General features: G+C 57.0%; 1 protein-coding gene across 1 annotated transcript; it reads right to left on the bottom strand.

Moving 5' to 3' along the window:
* Positions 1 to 8,615: 8,615 nt before the first annotated feature.
* On the bottom strand, positions 8,616 to 24,739 carry FTCD (formimidoyltransferase cyclodeaminase). Its single transcript, XM_003770375.3, has 14 exons — positions 24,583 to 24,739; positions 22,975 to 23,158; positions 21,102 to 21,230; positions 20,113 to 20,201; positions 18,135 to 18,314; positions 17,011 to 17,148; positions 16,590 to 16,721; positions 16,088 to 16,149; positions 14,986 to 15,115; positions 12,462 to 12,623; positions 11,588 to 11,631; positions 11,115 to 11,253; positions 10,376 to 10,471; positions 8,616 to 8,809 (listed from the first exon to the last, which is right to left on the bottom strand). Exons 1-14 carry the CDS (start codon positions 24,634 to 24,636, stop codon positions 8,723 to 8,725), a joined length of 1,626 nt encoding a protein of 541 aa, XP_003770423.1. The 5' UTR covers positions 24,637 to 24,739; the 3' UTR covers positions 8,616 to 8,722.
* Positions 24,740 to 26,271: the final 1,532 nt, after the last annotated feature.

The raw sequence follows: 26,271 nt of genomic DNA, 5'->3' as shown, positions 1-26,271 counted from the left end.
AACCGAGTGGAAGGCCATCAGCTGGGCAACAGCTGAATACATTATGCCATAAGAACATTATTTTCCTGTAAGAAATAATGAGGGACTGGTTTCCAAAAAGCCTGACAAGACTTATATGAACGATGCTGAGCAAAGAGATCAGAACCAAGAAAACCGCCCACGGCAAAAACAAGATTATGTGACAATCAGCTTCGATGGACTCCCTTGTTCAAGGCAATTCCAATAGACTCGTGATGGAGATTTAGTCATGTGCATCCAGAGAAAGAACTGAGGAGACTGAATGTGGATCCACGTGGAGTATTTTCTCCTTTTTGTTATTGTTGTTTGCTTGTTTTTTTTCTTTCTCATGTTTTTTCCCTTTTGGTCTGATTTTTCTTGCACAACATGACAAATATGCAAATATATTTAGAATAACTGCACAAGTTTAACCTACATAGGATTGCGCGCTGTCTCAGGGAGGGGAGAGGAGAAAAATTTGGAACCACAGGTTTGGCAAAGGTGGATGTTGAAAACTATCTTCGCTTGGATTTGGAAAAATAAAATACTATTTAAAATTTTTAAAAAAGAATAAAGCTAGGAAGGCAAGTTGGGAGGGAGCCAGGCTTGGAGGGAGGGCTTTCGATCCCAACCTGAAGAGGTCATGTGGGATGCTATGAGAGGCAATGACAGGCAGTCAAGGCTTCATGGAGTGAGCTGGCGCTGTCAGAGCCAGGAAGATCCACTGTCACCTCTGAAGGGTCCCGGAGAACCCCAAGGTTACAAAGAAGGTGCCCACTGGCACAAATGGGGGAGTTACCCATATCCACAAGCTCCCCAGTTCCTTCCCTTTCTCTAGAGACAATGGGGTGTCTTGTGACAGGGTCAGCTCTGTACATGAGGACAGTCAAAGAGGGGAGAGAGAGAAGGATGATGGGCAGGCCGTCATAGTCAGCAGACCAGCAGGGTGCCCTTAGCTCAGGAGAAAGGGACAGATGCCAGATCCCCGGTGGACATCATAGAGAGAGCTGGAGACGGCGATAAGGAGCCCAGCAGCTGGTTACAAGGCTGGTAGCCTGACTACTGACGGAAACCAAAAGCAGGCGGCATTAGAAGGAGAGGGCGACGTCGAGGAAGAAGCAGAGGTTTTGTGAGTGCCGGCAGCACCGCCTGGGAGGAGCAGCCGGAGGAGAGGTGGAGACGTAGGCTTTTGCCAGGGAGAAAGCCTGGCGGACTCAGGGCTTTGGGAGGCGGCTTCAAAAAAATGACCGCTCATTGCTCCTTGGGAATGGAGATTGGAAAGGGGAAATTTAATAAGGGGGCAGGAAGCAGCAGCCAAGCGCTCAGGAAGATGTGAGCAGCAGCCGCAAGGGAGGAAGGCATGGCTACTAGTGGCCATTGTCCAAGAAGGGTCACGCAGGATGGGAACTGCAAAGTCATAGAAACTGGTGGCAGAAAGGTCCCGGGTGAGCTTGGACAGGCCTGGGCGGGCGGAAGCTCTTAAGGGGGAGAGGGGAGAGAGACAGACAGAGAAAGATGGAGGGAGAGAGGGACACGCACAAAGAAAAAGAGAGACAGAGACAGAGACAGAGAGACAGAGACAGAGACAGAGAGAGGGGGAGAAGGAAAAAGAGACAGACACAGACAGACAGACAGAGCTTGAGCCCTGAGCCCTGCGGAGGAAGCCAGCTTTTAGAATCAGGGGCACATTCTACCCTCCCACCTTCCTTCAGACACGTGTGGCTACTATGTCCCCCCCTCAAGCCTTCTCTATGCTAAATAAGGTAGCCCCAGCTGCTTCTCCTGGTTCTCCAGGGCATGCTCTTGAAGCCCTTTGCCCTCCCCTGGCACTGGTGGGTGAGGAGCCTCCTGGGTGGGTTTGGGTCTCAGAGAGGTGGGTCCTGATCCCATTTCAGACACAACTAGTGGATCCTTAGGTCAAATGACTTGTTTACCTTCTCCAAGCCTCCATTCCCGTGACAAGAAGGTCCTTGCCCGAGCTTCGGGCCTGGGGGCTCAATAGAGAGGAGGTAAATGGGTGTGGAGTCCTCAGTGAATAAGCCGCACCCCATTCCTATTGCCCGCTTCCTTCTGAGGATGAGCCCTCTGTCCAAATTGCCCCAGAGTCATCCTGGAGACTCACCTTATGGCAATGGTGTCCGGGGCCATGTTTGCACTGCTTGTGATGCTGTGGCCCAGAGGGACAACCTGGGGGAGGAGGAGGATGGCAGTCTGGTGGTGGGGGTGGGCAGTTGGGTCCTCCTGGGATCATTCCAGGGCCAGCTGGAGGGCAGCCAGGCTGATGGTGGCCATGGGGGTGGTGGCCGTGAGGGGGGTGCCCGTGGCAGTGGTGGCCGTGAGGGGGCTGCCCATGAGGAGGGTGCCCGTGAGGGGGGCACCCGCTTTGCCCAGGGGCACCACCAGGATAAACATGAGGTGGGTAAGGACCAGATCCAGGATAGCCTGGTGGGGGGCATGGTGGCACGCTGGGCCCCGCGGACGGATGGGGAGGACAGATTTGGAGAATCGGTGGTGACATTCCTATTGTTAAACAAAGAAGAAGAGTGAGGCCGTTTGCAATCTCCTCTCCCCAGCTAAATAAACCCACCCGGATTCACACCCAGACTACGTCAGCGGCCCCTCTGGACCTCAGTATTCTCATCTGCAAACTTGCAGGGTTGGCTTTGCAGGGCCCTTCCCAGAGGCTCCCTCCCCCTCAGCTCCTACAAGCCTCAGTCCCCTTATAGGTGATTTCACTGGACCTTCACAACGTCCCCATGAGAGAAAAATGGCAGGTCCCAGCTAAGGACCTGGGGTCAGATGACCATCCTGCAAGTGCTCAGGGACGAAGCTGAACTTTGCAGCAAGGTCTGCAGTCCATGGCTGCCTGCCTGCCTCGGGCCCTTGGGGCGGCTTTCGGAGGCCTCTGGGGGATCCTTCCTTGGAATCATCAGCCTCCCTGTCACGACCTGGTTGTATTTGCCAAAGGGGCACGTGCCCAAGAATTACACTTTCGGGGTTCCAAGGCCCCTCTAACCATTCGTTATTCTGCACTAGACTCATCACCAGTCTGTTATTGGATGGAAATCACAAAAAAAATCCTCGATAATTCATGGATGGCCTTCCTGGTGCCCCCAAAGCCACTGCTCGCAGACCCACCTGAGCTCCCCAAACTTTAACCATGTACTGTGTCCCTGACAGAACTTTGCCTCCCTTGCGCCCCGCCCCGAGGGAGGAGGCTGTAGACATCTGCAGCCCTACCTGGATTGGGATTCCACATTTCTGCTCCTCCTTTTTCACCTAAAACACAGAAGGACATTGTGGTTATGGCATCGGGCAATCCTCGTCCACTCTTCCCAACTCGCCCCCGGAACAATACCGTCAGCACATTAGGCAAAAACCCTTGCCTTTCGAAGGCCCCTCTCTCACTAGGCTCGGGGGGACCTCTAGTCTTTTCTCCTCTTCCTCACTTAGAAATGTTCGGGATAATCTCCCCGGGTCGTGGAAGGTGAGTGGAACAAAGGAGAGAAGTGAGTGTCCGCCAGGGAAGGCAAGCACGTGGTTGGCTCTCGCTCATTGTCAGTAACCCCATCCTCAGGTACATTTTTGTTCCCATGTTACAGATGGAGACCCTGAGATCTCCACTTGTCGCACCGTTGAAAGCACCCGTTTCAGCAGGTTCGCTCCCCAGGGGCAGCAGCAGCTGCTAACAGGGCCCCTGGAGGTCTGACTGTCCAGGTGGCTCCCCCAGGTAGCAGCAGAGAGTCAGACAGCCTTGCCCATCACCCCGGGTCAGGGAGAGATGAACAGCAGATGGCCCCCCAGCCGTTGCTCTCAACCCCCTGGGGCATGTGGGGCGCTGAGCCAACCCAGGCTGTGCCCGCTGTGCCCGGCAGGTAGGAAAACAAGACACCCCCCGAGGGCTCTGCTCCCTTCTCCCTCCAACTGTGCTTCAGCTTCCCTCTCCCAGGACCAAGGACTTCAGTCCTGGCTTAGGTCCAGCACATTTTCCTATCTGTAAGGAGTCGAAAAAGGCCTTACTGTGGGGCCTGCTGGTCTACCTCAAGTGACCTCCCGGGACATGGCTGTGCCCAAGGAGGAAGAGAAGGGCTGATGAGCAGAGCCAGCCTCGGGGGGCAGAGAAGACTCACCCTCCCTGGAAGGCCGCCCATTGGGGAAGCCCATTTCTGCCCCCCCCCCCCGAGGGTTCATTTATACATGACAGAACAGACGTCCCATGAGGACAAGAACTGCTTCCGGTTTGTGTTTCCACTACCCAGGCTGGGGAGCATAGTAGGGGCTGAGTAAGTGCTTTCTTTCTGATTGATGCTTGAAGCTTCAGGCCAGCAGGACACAGACTCGGGGGGTGGGGGGGAGGGTCCTACAAGTTGAGAAGCCCCAGGTACCGGCCAGTCATGGTCTGTGCAAGTGGGGGGGGCCTCCTGAGTCTGGAGAGCTGTGTGCCAGAATCATTTTGGCTGCAGCATTTGTTAAGCGCCTACTGTGTGTCGAGCCCTGTGCTAGGCCCTGAGATGGGAAAGCAGAGATGGAGACAGTGTAGACACACACACTCGTAGAGAAGGGGTTGGGAAAGGGCCATCTCAGGACATGGAAGGCTGCGATCTGTGTGCTGGAGGGGGCGCCCACGCCAGTGAAAACCCAGTGAGTCTCCAAGCTGCCCCTGGGCCTCCCGGGACAGAGCATCTCTGGAAATCCCCGGGGATCCCTGTCACAGCCCCTCAGGGCAAACTCTGAGGAGAGCAAAGGTCTCCCTTAGCCCCGCCCGCCTCCATCTGGGACCTTCGGGGTGACCCTCCTGACACCCACTCTGGCCCTCTCCCCAGCTCCAAGTCCCCTGCCCAGTGGCCGGCCCTGGGGCTCAGTTAGGGAGGTGGGAGTGATCAGAAAGCTCCTGATTCATTGCCCGGGAGCACTCAGGCTGTGCTCCCTCCGCCCAGGAAAACAGACTTTGGACTGGGAAGGGCCACTCGGCTCCCCAGGAGCTGGAAGCCGGAAAAGCAGGGAGAGGAGAGAAAGCTTCCGGCCAGCGGGCGTGGGCCAGGCGGGAGAAGGGCAGCTCCAAAGTGGGGGGAGCATGAGTCTGCCAACTGGGGCAGTGCCCCCACTCCCCTTCCTAAAGGGGTGAGCACTGGGAGAAGGAAGCAGCGATCCCAGAGAGCCGGCCGGGCTCCCCCACAGGAGTCCCGCCACGAGGACCCGATTTCCCAAGAGCTTCCGAGAGCTCAGCCGCCAGAAGGGACCTGACCCTACAAAGCATCATGCGAGTCTCTCCCACCTTCCAGGCCACAGGACGGGAGGACGTTCAGCAGGGCGCCGGAGCTGCTGATTCTGATCGAGGGCTGGGGCAATGGCCCGATCCTGGGGCGCCGGTGACCCTGGGGGCATCTCAGCCGTCCATGGTGTCAACCGAGATAATCTGTGTGAATTGCCCCAAAAACCGCCCTGAAAATCGCCCCAAAACCGCCTTGAAAACTGCCCCAAAAACCTCCCTGAAAACTGCCCCACACTGCAGAAATGCTGCGGGTCTGTAACTCCTGTTAACCTGAGGCTCAGGGAGGGGACGGGACCACCCAGACCCCCGGATATTAAGAGCCAGGGCCCACATTTTCAGATGGGCCTCCCAGCTCTGGGCTGGCGACCTCCAGGAGAGCCCCTAGCCCCCGGTGGGCACGGTGACAGCAAGGCTGAGGCCTTTTGGAGAGCGGGGTACATGAGGAGGAGGCAAGGAGGGACTGGCTGGAGCCAAGAACAAGTGTAAGGAAAGGAGCGCCCCTCCCCCTGGGTCGGGGCTCAGAGGCTGCCCCCTACCCCGGCAGCCTGGAGTCGGAAGGAATGGGAGGACGCAGGGCTCTCAGGGGCCAGGCTGGCCCAGGCTCCCAGCTCGGCTCAGGGACTCCCCGCACTAACAAGTCAGCTATCCGAGGAGCCCCCGTTCCCACAGCCCCAGGGGCCGGGGACTCAGGAAGCCCTGACTGAATCACGCTCCATCCTCAACCAGCTATGGGAGCCCCAGTGAGACACCTCAGCTCTCTGAGCCTCAGCTTCCTCATCCACAAAGTGGGTGCAGACTTCCTGGTCCCCCCCGTTCTAAGCCTGTGTCCTCTAAGTCTATGAAGTGAAAGGAACTGGCCCGGGGTCCTCCTGCCGTGAATGCAGACCCGGGCCAGTGTCGCAGCAGGGAATGGCGCTCACCACACCCACTGTGTCCACGCTGGTCCCAAATGCAGACCCGGGCCCTCTGAGTCCCGGCCCTGCCCCCGGGGACAGAGCAGCCCCTTCCTGGGGAGCCGGCTCACGGGCCAGGAGTCCCCCCCCCCCCCGACTGCAGAGACTGGTCCCGAGCCAAGCAGAACAGGACCAGCTCTGGGTCCGGCCCTGAACCTTCTCCCCTTGGTGGGGCCGGTCAGAGCCGGGTGCCCCAGGCCCACGGCCCCTCACCCCCCTCCCTGACAAAGGGGGTCAGGATGGGAGGCTCTGCCTCCGCGGGAAGAGCCTCTTCCCAGGGTTCACCAGCCCATCCCTCTCCTCGCTGGCTTCCCCAAGCAAACACCCCCAGGGCTGTCCCTGAGCCCCTGCTGGGTCTCCGGGCCCGCCCCCCTCCTGGGGTCCCTGAGAGGGGTTGAAGGCCGGGCCAACTCTTCTTTCCCACGTGCCACAAGCAGCGCCAGCTGTGACTTTCTGCCACCCCTTCCCCCCAGGCCCCACCTTCTTTGCCCTTGGCGGAGCCTCGGTGCCCCCAGAGCAGGATGGCGGCCCCGCCGGCCTTGCAGCCGAGCCAAGCTCCGGGACTCGGAACCGCCCGGCCCAAGGGCTGCCATTCAGAGAAGGGGCCCGGGAGTGCGGACCATAAAGGTACTGAGGAGCTGGGCCAGCCCGGAACCGAGACCTCGGCCCCTCCTCCCCCTGTAACCCCCCCCATACTGACCATCCCAAGACCCTGGGGTGCTCCCGAGGCCCCTCCGGTCCTCCCCACTTTCCCCCAATGGCACAAAGGAAGGCCCCCGAGTACCTGGTCCCCTCTTCAAAGTGCCGGGAGCCGAGGCCAAGGGTGGGCGGGAAGCTCCCTTAAATGCAGGGCGGGCCTCCACAGGCAGCTTAGCCCGGCCAATGGGAAGCCTCAGAAAAACCCAGATGCCCTTGGCCTGGGGGGAGGACGGGCAGCCCCTGGACCCTGCCTCCACTGACACCGGGAGAGGCAGGTGCCAGGAGGACCCACACCCTGGGCCCACAGAGCTTCTGATAAGGGGTGACTCAGCACGGGGCGGGTACCCACGGGGCGCCTGTGACACAGTGGGCAGGAGCGGGCAGCTCCGGCACCAGGGGCCCCTCTCAGGACATCACAGGGAGGCTCAGGCGGAGAGGAGCGGGCCAGCCGGGGCTGGGGGGGCCCAAAAGGGGGGACCCCAGGAAGGGGGCCTGGCACTCTGGGCTGGAGCACCATAGCCAGGAGATGGAGGCGAGGGCCCTGTCAGTGAAGGGGCTTCCCCTGATGATTGCCGAGGTCCCCCCAGCCCCGAATGCTGGGCCCCTGGGCCCAGTGCCGGCTCGGGCCCACTCGGCTCCCGCACAGGCCCCAGGGGCAGGTGAGGTGGTCTCTGACATCCCTTCCGGCTCTGACAGAGCGCTTCCCCCTCCCGGGCCCCCAGGAGGCTCGCCGCGCCCCCCCCCCAGCCCCCATATGAGTCCCTTGTCTTCCTGCCAACGCGTCTCTCCCAAGAAACCCAGACCCTGGAACAAACCGGGACAAGGAGGCCCCAAAGTGGGCAGCGGGTCCCCGGCCGAGCACAGGGGCCCCGTCCTGCCTGGGCAGCAGAGGCTCCGTGAGGGCAGAGGTCATCATCTGGACCCCAGCCCCTGCGCACAGTGGGGCCTTCTCGGGGCTCCCTTTGCATTCTTTGTTCCAATTAGCAGCAGTTCGGCTTCAGCCCCGGGGCCCTCTGTGACCCAGGGCCCGTCCAAGGCCAGGAGTCCCCGGCAGTCACTGCCCATGATGACCTGGGCACTAAGTAGCAGAGGAGGACGGCTCTGCTCCTGCCCCCGCTGCACCCAAGTATAGACAAGGAGCAGGGGAGCCCCCAGCTGCCGCCCAGAGGGCTAAGGATCGGCCCCCAGAGTTCTCCGGCCATGGGGCCTGGGAGTCTGGGGGGGCTCCTCCTCCTCCCCACACCCTGGGGCTCCTGGGGGGGGCCCACTCCCTATGGGCAGTGAGTCACCAGGTCCGCATCTGGCCAGCCCCACCCCCTCCTCAGGGCAAGTCTCCCTCAGAGGTCAGCGCCCTCGCCTGGAAACGGGCCCTGCTGGGAAGAAACCAGCTTTTGGGTGAAGGTGACCCCGCGGGCGGCGCTGAAGGCCTGGGCCTAGTGCCTGGAGTCCGGGGTGAGTCAGAGGGAAAGGCCCGGAGGGCCCTGGGTCTGACCCTCATGGACTACACAAGGGGCAACTGAGGTCCAGGGGGATGGAGGTGGGGGAGGAGGAGGAGGAGGGAGAGGGAGGAAGTAGGAGGGGGGAGAGAGTGGGGGGGAGAGGAGGAGGAGGAGAGAGCAGGAAGAGGGCAGTGGGCAGTGGTTGGGTCTTCAGAAGTCTTTACCGACGCTTTAAAAAGAGCCAAGTTCCAGGGCAGCGCTTGGGATCCCCTTTATTTTTGAGCCCTGCCCCCTCCCCTGGCGTGGGCGGGACCCGAGCAGGGCCAGGGCCTCGTGGCTGGCGGGGGCCTCACCCGCGGCTCTCACTCGGTCCGGGCCGCCAGGGACTCCAGCACGGAGGCAGCGCTGCTCTGAGCCTCCTCCAGGAGCTGAGAAATGCTTGCGAGCATCTGGGCGGGATAAATTAAGCCAGTGTCAGAAACGGGCTAAAAACATAAAAAAGAAAAGAAAAAGGCCCCAGGACGGGAGGGGAGAAGGGAGCCTGCGCGGAGGGAGGGCGGCCTGGAAACCACATGGGGACGTCATCCCCGGCTCAGCTTCTCTGGGGCTCGCTGACTATCTCTGAAGGAAGGAGGGGACCCCGACCCCTAAAGTCCTTCTGACCGTGACCCTGGGAGCCCCTGGTGTGTGGAAAGCACAAAGCATTAGGAGGGGGGGCTTTGGGTTCGAGGCTTTCCTTTTCTGGCTCTTGGGTCTAGGACCTGGGAAAAGCCATTTCTTCACTGGCAGATGAGGCCCCATGGACCTCCAAGGTCCCACCCCTCCCTTGAGGCCCCCAGAGTTCACCCCGTCCTCCTCCGGGTTTGGGTGGGTGGGTGGTGGGTGATTAACTGAAGGGGAGGAGTTTCCAGGCCCCCAACCCGGACCTGGGATGGGCAGGGGCAGGACCGGAGAGGAGGGGGGAGAAGGCGCGGCCTCAGGGCTGCCCCCTCGGCTCCCACCCGGAGGGGAGTCCTGAGCGAGGGGTCCCATGGGCGCCAGTGGAGGAAGGGGCTCCATGGGGGGAGGTGGGATCGGGCTCACTGGCGGCCTGGGGGAACCCGGAGGAGGCAGTGCCCAGAGTGAGCTCTGAAGGAAGCTGAGGAGCCTCTGGGGGAGGGAGGAGGCTGCATCTGGAGTCTGGGGGATGGCTTCTAAGGTCCCTCTGGGGCTCCCTTCCCATGTGACGTGAGGCCGGCCCCTGCTGGACCTGCTTCCCCAGTCAGGACTGGAGGGAGCGCGCCCATCTCCAAATCCGGGCTCTGGTCCCTCTGGCGGGCACAGGGGCAGCGGGGCACAGGATTCTGGGCACCACAGGCCGTCTGGTTGGCTGATACCCTGCCAGCTGGGGATCCCCAAGCCTGGGGAGGTGGGCTGGCACGTGAGAGCAGAGGCTGGCACTGCCTCGTGGCAGGGGAGCTCCTGGCTGGCAGGCCCTGTGGGCACAAGGCCCAACCGGGGCAATGGCTTCTCTGCGCTTTGGGGCCCTCCAGGACAGGCTGGAGGTGTGAAGGACAGAAGAGGGGGAGCAGCCCGAGGCCGGGCCCCTCTGCTTGGGCGACTGTCACCTGGCTCTTCCCCTGGGGGGGGGTGCCCCCTGCATGTACCGTTTCTCCCCCTCACTGCCCCCAAAGGCTGGATGACCCTTACCAAGGACCGGAGGTGGGAGGGAGCATCGGTTGCTGGACAAGGACCCCTTCATTGGGTGCAGGAGCCCCAGAAAAAAGCACAGCCACCCCCCTTGAGGACAGCTGCGGGCTGGCTCTCTCCCAGCTCAAGCGCCAGAAATGAGGAGCAGACTCGGGGTCCCCAGGAGGGGGGTCCGGGTAAAGGGCTCCTGAGCGGGGGCTGGGAGCCAGGAAAGGGAAGGACTCCCCACATCTAAAGAACGGGGGCCCCGAGGCTTCTGCCCTCTCTCATTCCCAGAGTCCCCTCGTTGCAGGCCCAGTCGGCCCGGCCTGGCCCCCGCTTCCTACCTGGGTCCGAAAGCGTTCATCACTGACGTCCTTTAGGTTGATGAGGACGTTGAAGTAGGCGCCCCAAACGCCCATCTCCAGCGCCTTGGCCGCCACCTACAACAGGGCCCAGAAGGCGTCCTGGAGCCCACAGCCTCCCCAGGCAGTGGCGGGCGGCCTTCTCCCCTCAGATCTCCCTCCCAGGCCCAGCCCCGCACCTGGCAAACGGCCCTCCCCAGACCCGGCTCCTTTGTCCTCAGGATGGACACACTCCTGAAGGGGCTGCGCGGGCCCCAGAGCCTATTTCTGCTCCCACCCAGGAGGCTCCCACAGAGCTCCCAGCCAGAGGGATCTGGCCCCTGCAGTACATTGGTCAGTGCTCTCCCTTTGTCCCTCTGCCCCTCAGAAGGATCTGGCCCTGGGGTACATCAGTCAGTGCTCTCCCTTTGTCCCTCTGCTCCCCCAGAGGGGGAGGGCACAGGGAACTGGAGTCTCCCTGGTCCCTTCCAGTCCCTAGAGCCTTCCAAAGGCAGAAGGTGACCCTCCCTCCCCATGTGATTCCCTTTGATTTCATTTGCCCGCCCCCCACCCAAGTCCCAGGCAGCGGACTTGCCCTTGGCCCTGGCGGCTCGTGGCAGAGCCTGGCCAGAGGGGGTTGGGGCTGAAGGCCAGGGCCCAGGAGGCCCCAGCAGAGCCTCCCCTTCCCCGATCCCATGATGCCTCCTCAGGTTCGCAAGGGGGGCTCTGCTCCCAGTACTACCTGCAGGTCCGATTTGCACGAGAAGTTCCCGTAGCGCGCCATCTCCTTCACACTGGGCCACAGGGCATTCACCTTCTGTGCCAGACCCAAGGGGACGCCGACGGCCTTTTTGAGTCCTTCCTGCATGGCGGCCGAGCGCCTGGAGAGGGAGAAGGCGGCCACGTCATCACCAGCCCGAGTCTGAGCCACAGAAGAGAGGACACCGTCCGCCCAGAATCTGCTCTCCCAAAGCTCCACAGAGAGAGAACCCTGCGAGAGGGGACTCGGTCTGCTTGGGAAGGGGCTCTTCCCCTTAAAATGATTTTGCAAGAACTCTAACTCTCTCCCAGGACATAGATCTGGCTCAGTTCACACCACAGAACTCTACCCACTGGGGAGGAGTCCCTTCCCCGGTTGCTGGCATCTCCCCCCGCGGCGCCCGGTTCCCTGCAGGTTCCCAGCCGTCTCCCCGGAGCAGGAATCACTGCACCCACCTTTCCTTCTCCTCAGGTGTGTTTTTGGGCATCTTCATCGCTTCCTGAAAAGAGACAAACCCCATGAAAGCAGCGGATCGGTCAGCCTCCCAGCTGGCAGGTGGTACCAGGCCTGGCGGGCACAGGCACTCCACCAGTCGCCAGGAATCTCGAGCCCCTGCCTCTAGGGCCTGTGTTGTGGCAGAAGAGAATGTTCTGGGGGGTGATCAGGAACAACGTGGTGACCAACTGCGAAATGGCCCCTAGGCTCACAGCCCCAGCCAAACCTGGGGGGAAGGGGCTCGGCCCACGGTGGAGAGTGACCAAGACCCCATCATTTAAAGAGAATGGTGCCCATTTTACTGATGGGAAAAGTAATGACTCCAGGGGCTCCCAGAATGGGGCTGCTGTGGACAAGCTGGACCATCTGGATCGACTGGGGAAAGAACTCCAGATACTTGGCCAGGGCCCTACCCCCAGGCAGCGCAACCAGCAAGAATCAATAAGGCCTGAGAAACCACCTGGGGGGGGGGGTGCAAAGGACACTGGGAACTTGGGGAAACCCCCTGATCCAGGGTCACTTTCTGGCCTGACCCGGGTAGCTGTGACCACAACACTCCCAGCCTGGGTGTCTCAGGCCTAGAATATTGGCTCTGCATTCTGAGGAGCTTGACCCGGGTCTCAACTCTGGCTGGTAGTCCACATGACCTCTCTGGTCAGTGAAAGGAGACCTCGGCCCTCTGCTCCAGCTCTTACTCTCAGATCCTGGGCTTCTCCGAGGCCTCTAGCCCAAAGCCCTTTCCCGTTATCACCTAGGATACCCGGCTTCCCAGGGGCTGCACGAAGCCTCTTCCTTCCTTAAGTTCAAAGACTCCTCCCAGGAGGCATCACTTGCCATGTAGCTATTGAAGGCCTCTGAGTCCGTGTCCACCATCACCAGCAGCTCTTTCATTGCTTGATGAAAAGGAGGGATGAGCCTCCTCATGGCTGGGTCCAAGTGCTCAAACTGCCGCTTGCCGTAGGTCATCAGCCCCACCATGGAACCCAGCGCTGCCCCCTGAGAAGAGATGCGGCCTTTACCCACTGCTTTTCTTCTTTCTACTAGCCCATTTTCCTTTCCCCACGTGGGACTTAAGTAGTGGAGGTAGGGAAGGTCCAACAGAGACCGGAAGCTGGAACTGGCTGGACTTTGGTAGGGCCTCCGTGGTCCTGAGGAAACACCCAATGTAGGGTTTGGGAGGATCATATCTCTGCAGCTAAGGCTAAAGTGCAGCCGCCAAAGCCTAATGAAAAGGAGATTAATTTGGGGTCTGATATGGAGGCAGCTCCTACCCGGGCTAGTGAGCTGCTGGAAAATCAGTCAATTTCTCAAAAAAAAAAAAAAACACACAAATGTCATTGGTCTCAGGAATTCCCAGATGAGGAAAGCCCTTCACTAAAATAGATCAGCACTCCCTCTGTGACTTAGAACCTTGGTCCCAGAGCTTTGAGAAGTTTGCCCAATGTAAAAGGAAAAATTTGTACCCAGGGCTGTCTTCTTGCTATCTACCAGCCTCCCCCCAAAAAAAAATTTTAAAATAAAAATAGAGATAGATAGATAGATATAGAAACAGATATAGATATAGAAACAGATATAGATATAGAAACTGATATAGAGACAGATATAGATATAGAAACTGATATAGAAACAGATATACAGATATAGAAACTGATATAGAGACAGATATAGATATAGAAACTGATATAGAGACAGATATAGATATAGAAACTGATACAGATATAGATATAGAAACTGATATAGAAACAGATATAGATATAGAAATTGATATAGAAACAGATATAGATACAGATATAGCTATAGAAAAATATAGATATAGAAACTGGTATAGAAACTGATATAGAAACAGATACAGATATAGATATAGAAATTGATATAGAAACTTGATACAGATATAGATATAGAGACAGATATAGATATAGAAACAGATATAGGTATAGAAATTGATATAGAAACTGATTTAGAAACAGATATAGATATACATATAAATATAGAAACTGGTATAGAAACAGATATAGATGTAGAAATTAATATAGAAAGATATAGAAACTGATATAGATACAGATATAGAAACTGATATAGAGACAGATATAGATATAGAAATTGATATAGAGACAGATATAGATATAGAAACTGATACAGATATAGATATAGAAACTGATATAGAGACAGATATAGATATAGAAACTGATATAGAAACAGATATACAGATATAGAAACTGATATAGAGACAGATATAGATATAGAAACTGATATAGAGACAGATATAGATATAGAAACTGATACAGATATAGATATAGAAACTGATATAGAAACAGATATAGATATAGAAATTGATATAGAAACAGATATAGATACAGATATAGCTATAGAAAAATATAGATATAGAAACTGGTATAGAAACTGATATAGAAACAGATACAGATATAGATATAGAAATTGATATAGAAACTTGATACAGATATAGATATAGAGACAGATATAGATATAGAAACAGATATAGGTATAGAAATTGATATAGAAACTGATTTAGAAACAGATATAGATATACATATAAATATAGAAACTGGTATAGAAACAGATATAGATGTAGAAATTAATATAGAAAGATATAGAAACTGATATAGATACAGATATAGAAACTGATATAGATGCAGATATAGACATAGAAATTGATATAGAAACATATAGATACAGATATGAAACTGGTATCGAAATAAATATACAGATATAGATATAGAAACAGATTATAGATATAGAAACTGATATATAGATATAGAAAGAGATATAGAAATTCATATAGAAACAGATATAGAAATTGATATAGAAACAGATATAGAAACATATATAGATACAGATATATAGAGAGAGATATATAGATATGTATATAGATATAGATCCATCTAGGCAGGCTGTCTATCATGGCATAGCTTCTGATCCCAGACAATTTCCTACACCAACGTAATCTCGGGCTTGGTCCCCACAATTTGCTCTTGTATTTATTTTTTAAAATTTGGCTTTTTTTCCAACAGTCCATGAGCCCCACAACAAAAGTCACTTAAATATTACCCAGAGGGAGATGACCAGATTGGTTACTCTGGCTAGGAATCCCAAGGGTATGGGTTAGCTCTGGGGGACCAGGAAGCCTTGGGGAGGAGGAGACTTCAAGGTCCATAAAGGCAGGGATCTCACCTCACGAAAACCTAATTCTCCTTCTGAAGCACTCCAAGGGGCCTAATAACTATTTGCCGAATTGGATTGAGCCAGAAGGATAACCAAGGTGGGACCGACCACTCCTGGGAGCAGTCAGTGTATGAGAGACAGAAAGTCAGATCTGGCTCACGACCAGGGAAGTCTTTACCATGGCGGCCACGGCTGCGGCCACAGAGCCACCCCCAGGAGCTGCAGAACGGGCCCCAACATCATGGACAAAAGCACAAAGCGACTTGGAGACCAGGCTCCCACTCACGGCACCATCCTGTACCATGTACCTAAGGGCCAAGAGGTGACAGAAAAGTGAGGGCCCAGCGTACACCATAGAAGCATTTGTGTCCCCATAGTGAGCTACTTGTTACACAGTGGGTGCTTAATCATGTTCACTGACTGGCCGTGGAAGTAGCACTTAGGAAAGAAGAGGTTGCTGGGGACTCCTCCCTCTCCCTTTTCGGGAGGGAAAGTCCTGCCCAGACACCAAGAGTAAGCTGGTCCCAAGACATCCAGCCTGGAAGGGATGTCCCCCTCACAGTGGAGGCCTTTTGTTCAGGGTCACAAGGCTCAAACCCCGCATCTGGACATCCCAAGCTCTGACCCTGGAAGGGAGGGGTGGTGCAGAGGGGCCACAGGAAGTGAGGGCTCCGTGAGCAGTTCCGGCCCTGGCTCTCTCCTCCAGGCACCCCTGTGAGCTAGGTACTATCTCCCACCCATCCTCATCCTCACCTAACAGAAAAGAGGCCAGCACAGTCTGCAGCTAAGTCAGAGACGAGCTAGGACCCTTGCCCTCCCTGCCCTGCCGAGCCGCCGGTGGGGAGCACATAGCTGGGTGCGCTCAGTGCCCTCCCCTGTGCCCAGCCCTAAGCTTAGGGTTCAGACCCTGAGCTGGCTGCCTTGGAAGGGGCCATGGGGCTGCTGCTGTGGGCATCCAGTGACTTCTAGAAGGTGGAACTCTCTCTCTCTGTGATGGGGAGTGCCTTCTGCAGAGCCCAACACGGGCCAGAGGACTCAGGCTGCTCCAACTGCTAGGCCCCCGCAGGGAAGTTTAGATAGATCACCCACCTCCCCACCTCAGTCCCCTTCTCTGTAAAACTAAGCTCCATGATGTCACAAAGCCTTTTAACTGGCTGGCCCACAAAACGTGGGGAGGCCGCAGGGCCATTGCCGACTCTGGGCCAACCCAAGGGCTACACCAGCCATGGGGGTCAGGGCCCTTCCCCCCAGCTCTAGCATGTGGGATGTGGGCTCCTCACTCAATAATGCGCTCCTTTGGATGAAAGGGGGCCAAGGAGTCCAGACCCAATCGGTTCACCACCTGAAATGACAAGAGACCACACGGAGCCGACCCGTTAACCAAGGGAGAATGCAAGGTCACAAGAGGCCCCCAAACCAGGCGCTCCTCAGGGGCTGAGGAGGGAGACAGAGTGAGAGTAGGGACAAGGGGGAGAGGGGGCAAGGGGCTCATTTAGGCTCCTCCATAGGAAGAGCTGTGGGGCCTTGGAAAGGACGGGCCCCTCTCACTGGGACAGAAGCACTGCCTGGTAGGGCCTGACCACCATAAACACTAAGGATGCATCTATAGCCATCTTAACCCCATGTCTAACCCCATATTCTGGGCCAGGAGCTAGAAACCTGGCTCTAGGCCGATCCTGACACCATGACCCCCACCCAGCTTATGGCAAAAGGCAGTGACTAGAACCCCCCTTCCCAGAAGTCCCTGTGGCTCATGCTAAGCCGAGCCAGGGCATGGCCTACCAGTCGGATTTTGTGCTCCTCCTCCAGAATGAAGAGACTTTCCTCCTTGCAGTAAAACTCTGCCGCGTCGAGCAGGGCCTTCAGAGGGACCAGACCCACCAGCTGAGAGCCCACAACTGGCAGGTTCAGCTCCTGGCAGGCCAGAAGGAAAACACGTCAGCAAGGCACTGCCAGGCTCAGAGGGCCCGCACTGGCACTGCCAGGCTCAGAGGGCCCGTGTTGGCCCTCTGTGCCAACTTTGAGGCTCCCTGGGAGGCAAAGGGCAGCCAGTGCACCAAATTTAGGGCTCACTTGCATGCCTATAGGCAGCCAGTGCACCTATGTTGGGGCTCACTTGGGAAGCAAAGGCATTCAGCTGCACCAACTTTGGGGCTCACTTACATGACAATAGGCAGGCAACCGTGCCAAGCTTGGGGCTCACCTGGGCATCTTTGCAGGTCTCTTCATACACAGTGTGGAGGGCAGTGATTTCGAAATCCAGAAGGTTGGTGGACACCTGGGCAATGTTCTTCTCATCCAGGTACCAGCCTATGCCCTGAACCTTCCTCAGCCGCCCAGGCTACAAAAGGAAAGCTGTGTCACAAATCCTGGGTGTGCCCCTCTCCTTCCCCTTACCTTGCTCTCAAGGAGGTCTGGCTGTGATAAATCCACTTCCTTTCTCTTATAACTGGCCCAGGGACTTTCCCACAACAGGTCTGCTTCCTTGTCCCTTTCCGAGAGGCCGTTTGGATCGGATGGTTTGGCCCTGACCCACTTGGTACAAAAGTACCTGACAGGCTTCTGGCATGGGCAGGACAGGGATGTACAGAGCAAAAAGCAGACCAGAGAGGAGAACGTCAGCGCCCCAAACAGAATCAAAAGGTGCACGGCCTTCCCAGGGCAAAAAACTGAAGAAAGGCTTCGTTATTTACTTAACATTGTTGAGGAAATTGGATCAAATATGGAGGAAAAGAAAATGTAGATTTCAGTATCAGGCCATAGACTGTCACAAATTCCAGCCTGGATCTCAACAGATTTAAGTATTAAAAAAGGGAATAATGCAGTAGCCAACCCCCCATCCCAGTGCTACCCTTGACCTTGGGGCTAAGGGAGTCTGGATTATAGTCACAGATTGGGCAAAATGAGCCATACCAACTCATTCATCCCACCCTTCACCTCCCCTGTGGGTGCTTCTCTCCTCACTAACTTCAGACAGGCATCCTTCCCTTTCTACCTCTAATAAGAATGCTCTTCTCCTTCATATTGATAATTGAGATGGAAAGGGCCCTAAAGGCCACCTAGTCCAGACCCTAATTTTACTCTATCGAATCGAGGCCCAGAGAGGAGTGACCCTACCCACAGTTACACAGCTAGCTACTAAAAGAGCCTGGACTAGGAGGGTCTTCCAGGTCCCCAGGAGAGTCCCCAGCCAGGATTATTTTCAGCATTCTCACAGCCTCTCTTCCATAGGCCGAATGCCATCATGGCAACCTCCCTGAGGAAGCTCCTGCTGCTCTTCAGGCAGGATTCTGCGAAGCTCCACTGAGGTCCCTTAGGTCCCCTCACCTGGTCCTTTCCCCGTCCCTGCTCCCGGATATTCAGGGCAATCCGATGGGCCTGCTCCTTGGTACAGATAAGGTTGATATTGAATGCGATGAGGAACTTCCGGGCCCCGGTAACTGTGGCTCCCCAGCTGGGCACAAAAGTGCTGGGACCAAAATCAGGAGCCCACTCAGCCTTCTTGAGCTGTAAGGACAAAATGCATTGGAGTGCAGGGATCCAGCATTGTGGGAGGGTCTGAGTTTGGGGAGTGGCTATGGACCTGTTTGTCTATCAGCCATAAAATCTTAAGTCGTGCTTCTGAAAACCAGCATTTGCCCTGCTCACCCCACCCCTGTTCGTCCCTCTCCCAATACCTTTTATGACCTTTCTTCCAAGCACATGGAAAAAGGGTAGGTCTTTCCAGCCCCCACAGTGATAGGGCTCAGGAGACCAAGCAAGCCAGGGACCCAAGGAGTCAGAGCTGGAGTCAAAACTCATCTACCCCCAAACTCCCCTTTTACATATGAGGAAACTGAGGCTCAAAGAGGGAAGGAACAGCCCAAGACCAGTCAGGCAGTAAGTAGCATAAGTGAGATTGCAGTTTAGTTCCCCTGGTTCCAACTCCAGGACTCTGGCTTAGCTCTCATGAGCTAATATCAGGAGAATATGGTAGACTAGCTGGTCCTTCAGGTTCCTTCCCAGACCTAAGATGATGCAGTTCTGCAATTCTGTCCCCTACCCGTGCCTCTCTCTCCCTGCTTCCTCTTCCTCTGTCTCAGAAGTCATTCTTTCCCCCAAACCCTGCTTCTCTTACCTTCCCCATCCTCCCAGTCCCTGAGGCTCACCACCTCGGAATCATCCTGGACTCTCATTGCCCCCATGTGGTGCCAAGGCTGTCAATTTCGCATATGGAACATCTTTTGTGGGTTTCTGCTCTGCAGCATCTCTGTAGATTCCAGCTTAGCAATATCTCTTGCCAATTTCACCTTTCTACATCTTTGATTTCATCTGAAACATTTCTTGTGGATTTCAGGTCTGTAGCATCTCTGAGGATTTTACTTTTACAACATCTCCTGTCGATTTCACCTTTGCATTTCTCTTGTCCATTTCACCTTCTATGTCTTTGATTTCAACTCTGTAACATCTCTTATGGATTTCAGCTCTACAACATCTTTGTAGATTTCAGCTCTGTAGCAACATCTCTTGTCGATTTCACCCTTGCACATCTTTCTGAAGCATCTCTCCAATGCATTCCCTTCTCTCTTCTCTAGCACTGTTCACATCTTGGTCCAAGCCCTGCACACCTCATGTCTGCACCTCATGTAAAAGCTTCTGGGGCGACTGCCTGTCTCGTCTCTCTCCCCTCCAATACAGCCTCCCCTCAGCTCTAGAGTGATCTCCCTAAAGCACCAGTCTGTTTCATCCCACCCAGCCCCTAGACACACACACACACACACACACACACACACACACACACACACTCAATAAACTTCTTTGACTCCCAATTACTTCCAGGATCTAGTATCACATTTCTTGGCTCTTAAAGCTTTTCACAACTTGGTGCCCTCCCTTATTTCCAATTTTATTATCCCTTCATTTCTTGCCCTCTCCAGGCCCCCTTCCCATCTCATACTCTGTTCTCATACTCTGTGATCCAGGAACACCAGGCTCCTGGTCAGGTCCCAAATCCCTCCCTTCACACCAGTTCTCTCCTTGCCTAAGATGCTCCTCTTCAGCAAGTCAACACCAGCCCTTCTGCAAAATTCAGTTCAAATCCCATCTTCGGCAAGTGTCATTTCCCGTTTCCACACACTCCAACTAATGCCTTGCCCCTGCTGAGGATCCCCAGTTTATTTGTGTACATTTTGTTATTCATAGTTGTTTGTTGTCTCCTTCACTGGACTAATGGGGGACTTAATGTTTGATGACTGCTTCTAAGTTTCACCTCCATGCTCCCCCCCACATATACACACTGTGGCAGCACAGCCCAGAGGGAACCCACTTTTTCAGGCAGAGCTTCATATTCGCCTGCTCGGATTGCAGGCAATGTCCTCCTCTGTTCCTGCTGAGCCGCTTCTCCATACAAATAAACTGTGGAGACAGAAAGACCGCGGGATAGTGGCCAGACTAGCAGGACACCACCAGGGGGCCTCCTAGCACAGCCTGTGAGACGCCACTAGGGGACCATGTGGGACGACCTAAGCGAACACGGTGAGAGGACCCCCTGACGGTGATCAGACTGACTGGCCGCCACTAGACCCACTCGCTGGGATGGAGCAGAGATGACATTCTTTTTGCTATCTGCTACAAAACAAACAAACAAACAAAAACACAGGAGATTCAGGAAGAAGAGACTGGAAACCAGCTTGTTCATCTCCCTCATTTTAAGATGGGGACACCCAGAGGGGTGACTTGGTTCAGAGGAGGGTTCATGACCCAGGGTCCCGCAGCCAGTGAGCGGCCACATCAGGGCCAGAACCTGGGCCAGAAGCCCAGGACAGGCTTTTTCCATGACCCCCACAAGCTTAAGGAAGAGAAAAACAGACTGCCCTTGGCACAAGTCCCTTGTTAAGTGGAGTCCGATTCATCTGAGGGTATGGGACATGAAATGGCTAGATCAGGTGCCTGGTGATGGCCTCCCCTCAGCTTTGACCGATCTGAAACCAGGTGAAGAAAGGGGAAGCAGAACCTCTTAGCCAAATATAAATAAAAACCACACACAATGCACTAAGTTCCCTGTCACAGCCACATTTGGTCCAGAAGACCTAAAACTAAAACCAAAGAGAGACAGCCAGGGAGGTGCGAAGATGGGTCTGGTCACTGTAATCTGTTTCTTCTGAGGGAGGACTCCAGGGTGGGAGGTGGGACTGAAGGGGAAATGACTTCCAGGGGTCAAATAAGGGCCACTTTTATGTTTTAATTTAAGACCCTCCGACCAACAGGTAACAAGCCAGGATGGGAAGCAGACCTCATCTCCCGCCCCTGACTCACCTGGCACCCCGAGCTCCTGTGCCAATCGCTGGCCAAAGGCGTGAGCACACAAAACACACTCCTCCATCGTAACATTCTTCACTGGGATGAAGGGGCAGACGTCGAGAGCGCCCATTCGGGGATGTTCACCTATATGTGGAATCGGGAGGGAGATGGACAAGGCAACGGGGGGGCCATGGGTGGAAAAGAAAGGAGAAGGTTAGGATCACAGAAGCACAGAACTGGAGAGGTCTGCCTCCCCACCTCCGGCTGCAGAGGGGAGAGCCACGCTGAGATTGGGTCGAGGCTGCCAGACCCAAGGCCCATCCTCTTCCCACTCGGGAGATCTGGAATTGAATCTTAGCTTTAGCAGTTTTTGTGTGACTTCCCTTCTCTGTGCCTCACTTTCCTTATCTATCAAAAGGACAAGGTGACCTCTAGGGTCCCTGAAAGCTTTACATCTGCTAAGCTTTCAGAGCATCAGTTGCATCTGTGAGATGGGAGTGATAATCCTGGAACCGGGAGTTCTTGTGAGGGATGGGCTTTGCAACCCTATTCTATTATTATCAGGTTTCGGATGGAGATGGTCTCAGCAGAAGGAGTTAGCTTTTCATTCATTTCATTTCATTCATTAATTCATCCCTTCTATGTTCCAAGCACTGTACTAAACACCAGGGGTACAAAGAAAGTGCCCCAACAGCCCCTGCCCTCAAGAAGGTTTTATTGTGATGGAACAGAGGCAGCAAGGACATTCACAGACGGAGAGGTTACACACAGAGTGGATGACAAGGAGCCGGCTCCTCCGTCACCTCTGCGGATCAAAGCTACGTCTGGGCAGGCGGGGGCAGCAGCAGGGCCCGTGGGCCTCCGGGAAGTTCATCCCCTGGATTCTGCAGGATATCTATGGGCTGGGATTTCAGGATTCTCTGCCCTTCAGTCCCCAGGGAACAGCGACTTTGTCATTCTCAGGGATCAGAGCGATCCTTCTCAGTATATTCTTCTCCCCTCCATCACGCCACTTCCCCTGAGGCCCAGGGTCAGCATTGGCCAGGCAACACAGGGGAGTTTGGAACCTTTCTGTCTGCGAGTCCCTCGCGCTCCTCCTCCGCTTTTCTCCCCTCCAGCCCTTGCCTGTGGCCTTCTGCCAGGCGAGCGATTGCACAGGCCTTGTTTGCTCAGGCTGGCTGTGAAGGCTGGCACGGGCCAGCTGGCGGCCATTGGTCCTCCCGTCCCCACCTTCCCCACACCTCCGGCCCCAGGACGTGCCGGTCCAGCAGCCAGGCAGGCGCCAAACTCGCCAATTGCCTAAGAAATCCAGAAACGCCACGATGTGGTGCCCCATCCCCCATGGAGCTCGAGAGCCCGGAGATCCTGCCTCAGTGTCTGTCCTCCCTGGCCGCCACCCTCCCTATTTCTGGGACACACAAGGGACTGTCCAGCTCCAGGCCCTCGAGTGGGAAGGGCGCTCCAGGATGTGCCGGCCCCAGCCCTCAGTGCCCCTAGGAAGGGGCCAAAGGGGACAAGTCCTGACCAAAGGCACACGGGGTGCTCGAGGCGGAGGCAGAGGCCCTGCCCCCAACCTCAGTGCTCTCCCCCTGAGCTGGAGCTAAGCTTTGTCCAAGGAGGAATCACTGAAATCACTGGAAGAGGCAGGAGACCCAAAACACTGGATCCAGGCCCCTCCCGGGAGTTGGGCTCCCCCCTCTCTGAGCCAGGCCCCTCCTAAGAGGAGCCATTGAGCCACACACTGACTGGAGCCCCGGCAGGTGAGCAGGAAGAAAGGCCCACAATGCTGCTGGTGAGATTCAAATCCAGAGCTCCCTGACTGGGCCCTAGCGCTCTACCCACTGCACCACAGGCTCCCTCCCCGGGCGCCCGGCATGCTCCCTTTCACCTTTGTGTTTGCTCATATCAATGAGCTGGAAAGCCACTCGAGCGGCCTTCAAGGCCCCCTCCACGACATCTTCCGGGGGCCCCACGAAGGTGTACACGGTTCGGTTGGTGGAAGGGCCCGCGTCCACATCCAGCAAGGCACAGCCCGCCGTCTGGGAGATGGCCCGGGCGATCGCATCGATGACCTGCAAGAGTCGGGAGCTCCGGGACCGGCTTCCCTCCTCCTGGGCCTGTTTCCCCCCAGGATCATCCCTTTTCCCGGGGCGCGTGGCTTCGGTTGGCCCCCAAACCGTCCCCCGTGAGGAAAGCTTGGGGGGCAGCAGAGCCCAGTTCACCAGAGGGGAACGTCCAGCCGAGGGGCCGCAGGGCCTCGGCAGCTCCGTCAGAGCCATTGGGCCGCCCTGCCTCTCATAGGGAGGGTCTTCCCTGCAACCACGCGGGGCAGAATCGAGGGACGCAGGGGCCCTTTACACGGTGCTCTCCGTGATCCTTTGACTCAGAGACCAGCGACTCTCCCCCAGCCAGGAGATAAGCAAGCTGAGGTCCAGAGAGGGCACCATGAGCTAGGCAGGGATTAAGAGCCCTTCCTCCCTCCCTCCCTCCCTCCCTCCCTGGGGCTCTCTCAGCACCAGCTGCCCCCGCAGCTTGTGGGGACCCCCTGGAGCCCGGGGCTTGTCCGGACACAAAGAGCATGAGGTGGGAGAGTCCCCTGCCACGGCCATGGCCGCCCTTCCTGGGAGCCCAAGGCCAAGGATCCGCATCAACTCCCTGGGGGGGGCAGACCCCGCCCACGTCCAGACTCTCCCTCTGACACCGTCTGAGGGGAGACCCCGGCTTGGCGAGGGAGCCTGGCCCCACCCCCGCTGAGAAATGCTCCGGGAGCCCTGGAGAGACTTAAAATCAAGCCCAGGCTCGTTTCTAGGGGAGCCAGCGAGCCGGTCATTGGTCATTTCTGGCCAGAGCCGGGGTACCCCCTCCCCGAACGTCCAACCAGGGGCGGATTTCCCCGGGAGGACGAGCTTTCCCGGGCGGCTGCAGCGGAGGAGGGGGCGGTCCCGCCCCTGTGGCGCCCAGAGAGGCCCTGGGCACGGCCACGGCCGAGGAGGAGACAGAGTCTCCCAGGGACATGGGCTTTCCCAGGGCTTGCGGGACAGAAACGATCCCGGCTTTGCTGCCTCTGGAGCCGGACCTTGGCCAGCAGCCGGGGGGGGAGGGGGTGTGCAGGCGGGGGCAGGGCCGGCCTGGAGCGCCCCCCCCCCCGGAATGGAGCTGGCTCCAGGACCCTTGGGACAAAAGCCAAGCTTTGCACCTGAGGGACATGGGCCGTCCGGTCCAAACCACTCCTTTTACAAAGGAGGAAACTGAGATTAGAGAGAGAAAGGGAGGGGCTTCCAGGCACCCAACCACAGGCTCTAACAGCTGAAACCAAGAACTGTGGGCTCACTGAGGCCGACTCCCAACTTGGCAGAGCCTGCCCAGGTCCTGGGAGCTGGGTGCGAGTCCTCCCACTGTGACCCTGCCCCCACGCGGTGACCTCACGACCGCCACTGGTCCCTCTCTCCTCCCGGGGTCCTCACGGGCGCCGCAGGGAGAAAGCCGTGCGTCTTACCTCCCGGTCGTTCCCCTCAGAGAAGTTGGGGACGCACTCCACCAGCCGCGACATCCTGGGGGGCCTGGACGTGCCTCGGGGGCCGACAAGGAGCGGAGCGGCTGAGGTCCGGGCGCGAGCTCTCCCAGGGGGCCAGGCTCCTTTATAGCAGGACCCGCTAAACTTTACCCGCCCGTGGCTGCTTATTAACTACCCAAAGCCACAGGGCGGCCGGACACCGGACTTTCCTTGTTCAAACAAGCGAACGCCATTGGGGGAGGGAAGGGCAGAGACCATCCCTGGCAGAGCCGGCGCCCTCCCCTCTGGCTGGGTGCGGGAAGGGGGTCGGACCAAGGCCCGAAGGGTCCCGGGCCGGCAGGAGCAGGAGCAGGAGGTCTGAGCCGCCGAGTCGCCCAGAGAGAGGGGCCAGATGCACCCGGGGAGGGTCCCGGGCTGCTGCACCCCCCAAGCTGGGGCCAGACATGCGGGGGCAGGGTCCAGGCTGGCGGGCTCTTGGGTGTTCCCCAGGGCCTGATCTAAGGAAGGATGCTGGGAACACTGGCCCCATATCAGAAGCAGAGGCAGGGGCTCGAGGGGCAAGGAGCTCCCTGCACCCAGGGGCCCAGGAACCTTCATCCCAAGGGACTCTGACCCTCCCCCCCAGGTCATTCTTTGTATAACGGTGAAAACGGCCCCAAAAGCTCGGAGCAGACATTAACCCCCACGACCACCCTGGGCAGGCGATGGCGAATGGTTAAAGGATCTGCCCAGAATCCCACGGGGGGGGGCCTCCCCACGGCCCCCCCTTCCTCAACCAGGACGGGCAGATCCCCCTGGCGGGTGGGGAGGGAGCCGGTTGTGCCCCCTGGGAAGCACCAGGCAATCGGTCATGGGCATCCACCTGGCACGCTGGGTGAGGGAGCAATGGCCCTGCCAGCGGCCGTGACCCCAGAGCTCAGGGCGAGGACTGATTGGGGACGCGTCCAAGGGGACTCCGGGCCACGGGGCCCTGACGCGCTGATGCCCGCCCCTCCCCCCAGAGAGACGGGGCCATCTCCCCAGAACTGCCTCCATCCAAGACCCAGACTCGGGATCACCCCTGCAGGGGCCTCTCCCCATCGAGCAACTGAGTAACTGCTTTCTCTGCCTCGATATACCTCTGGTTTCCTGGGTACTTGTTAAATGGCAAATAGATGAATGACAAAGAGCTCAGAACCCCTACAAGGTGAGAGGCCATCCTGGTTCTCAAGGAGCCCGGATCTCATCAGGACAGACACCCCGGAGGGGGACACACACCCCAGGAGGGGGACAGACACCAGGGAGGGGGGCAGACACCAGGGAGGGGGACAGACACCCCGGAGGGGGACAGACACCCCAGGAGGGGGATAGACATCAGGGAGGGGGACAGACACCCCGGAGGGGGACACACACCCAGGGAGGGGGACAGACACCCAGGGAGGGGGATAGACATCAGGGAGGGGGACAGACACCCCGGAGGGGGAAAGCCCAGCAAGGGGCCCAACAGCCCAGCAACTTGATTGGGGTTGGGGCAGTGTGAGCAAGCACACACTGGGAGCAGCCAGAGGGGTCTCTAGGTTTGGCCTCCCATGTGCCTCCGGCCATGCAAGTTGCTGCTGTCCCAGGAGCCCAGGGCCACCGGCGCCCCCTAACCCCCTCACCTGGATTGCTGCCCCAATGTCCCTGGCCTGA

Source organism: Sarcophilus harrisii, chromosome 4, assembly GCF_902635505.1.
Source record: "Sarcophilus harrisii chromosome 4, mSarHar1.11, whole genome shotgun sequence".
NCBI classification, from domain to species: Eukaryota; Metazoa; Chordata; class Mammalia; order Dasyuromorphia; family Dasyuridae; genus Sarcophilus; species Sarcophilus harrisii.
Note: the sequence above shows the minus strand (reverse complement) of the source record. Positions and strands in the feature narration are given on the sequence as shown.

Coding starts and splice junctions, on each gene's coding strand:
- FTCD (XM_003770375.3), bottom strand. CDS start 24,636: ATGTCGCGGCTGGTGGAGTGCGTCCCCAACTTCTCTGAGGGGAACGAC. Junction 17,149..18,134: donor AGGGACGGGGAAAGGACCAG/GTGAGGGGACCT, acceptor TTCCTTTTGTAG/CCTGGGCGGCTGAGGAAGGT. Junction 8,810..10,375: donor ATGAACGCTTTCGGACCCAG/GTAGGAAGCGGG, acceptor TATCCCGCCCAG/ATGCTCGCAAGCATTTCTCA.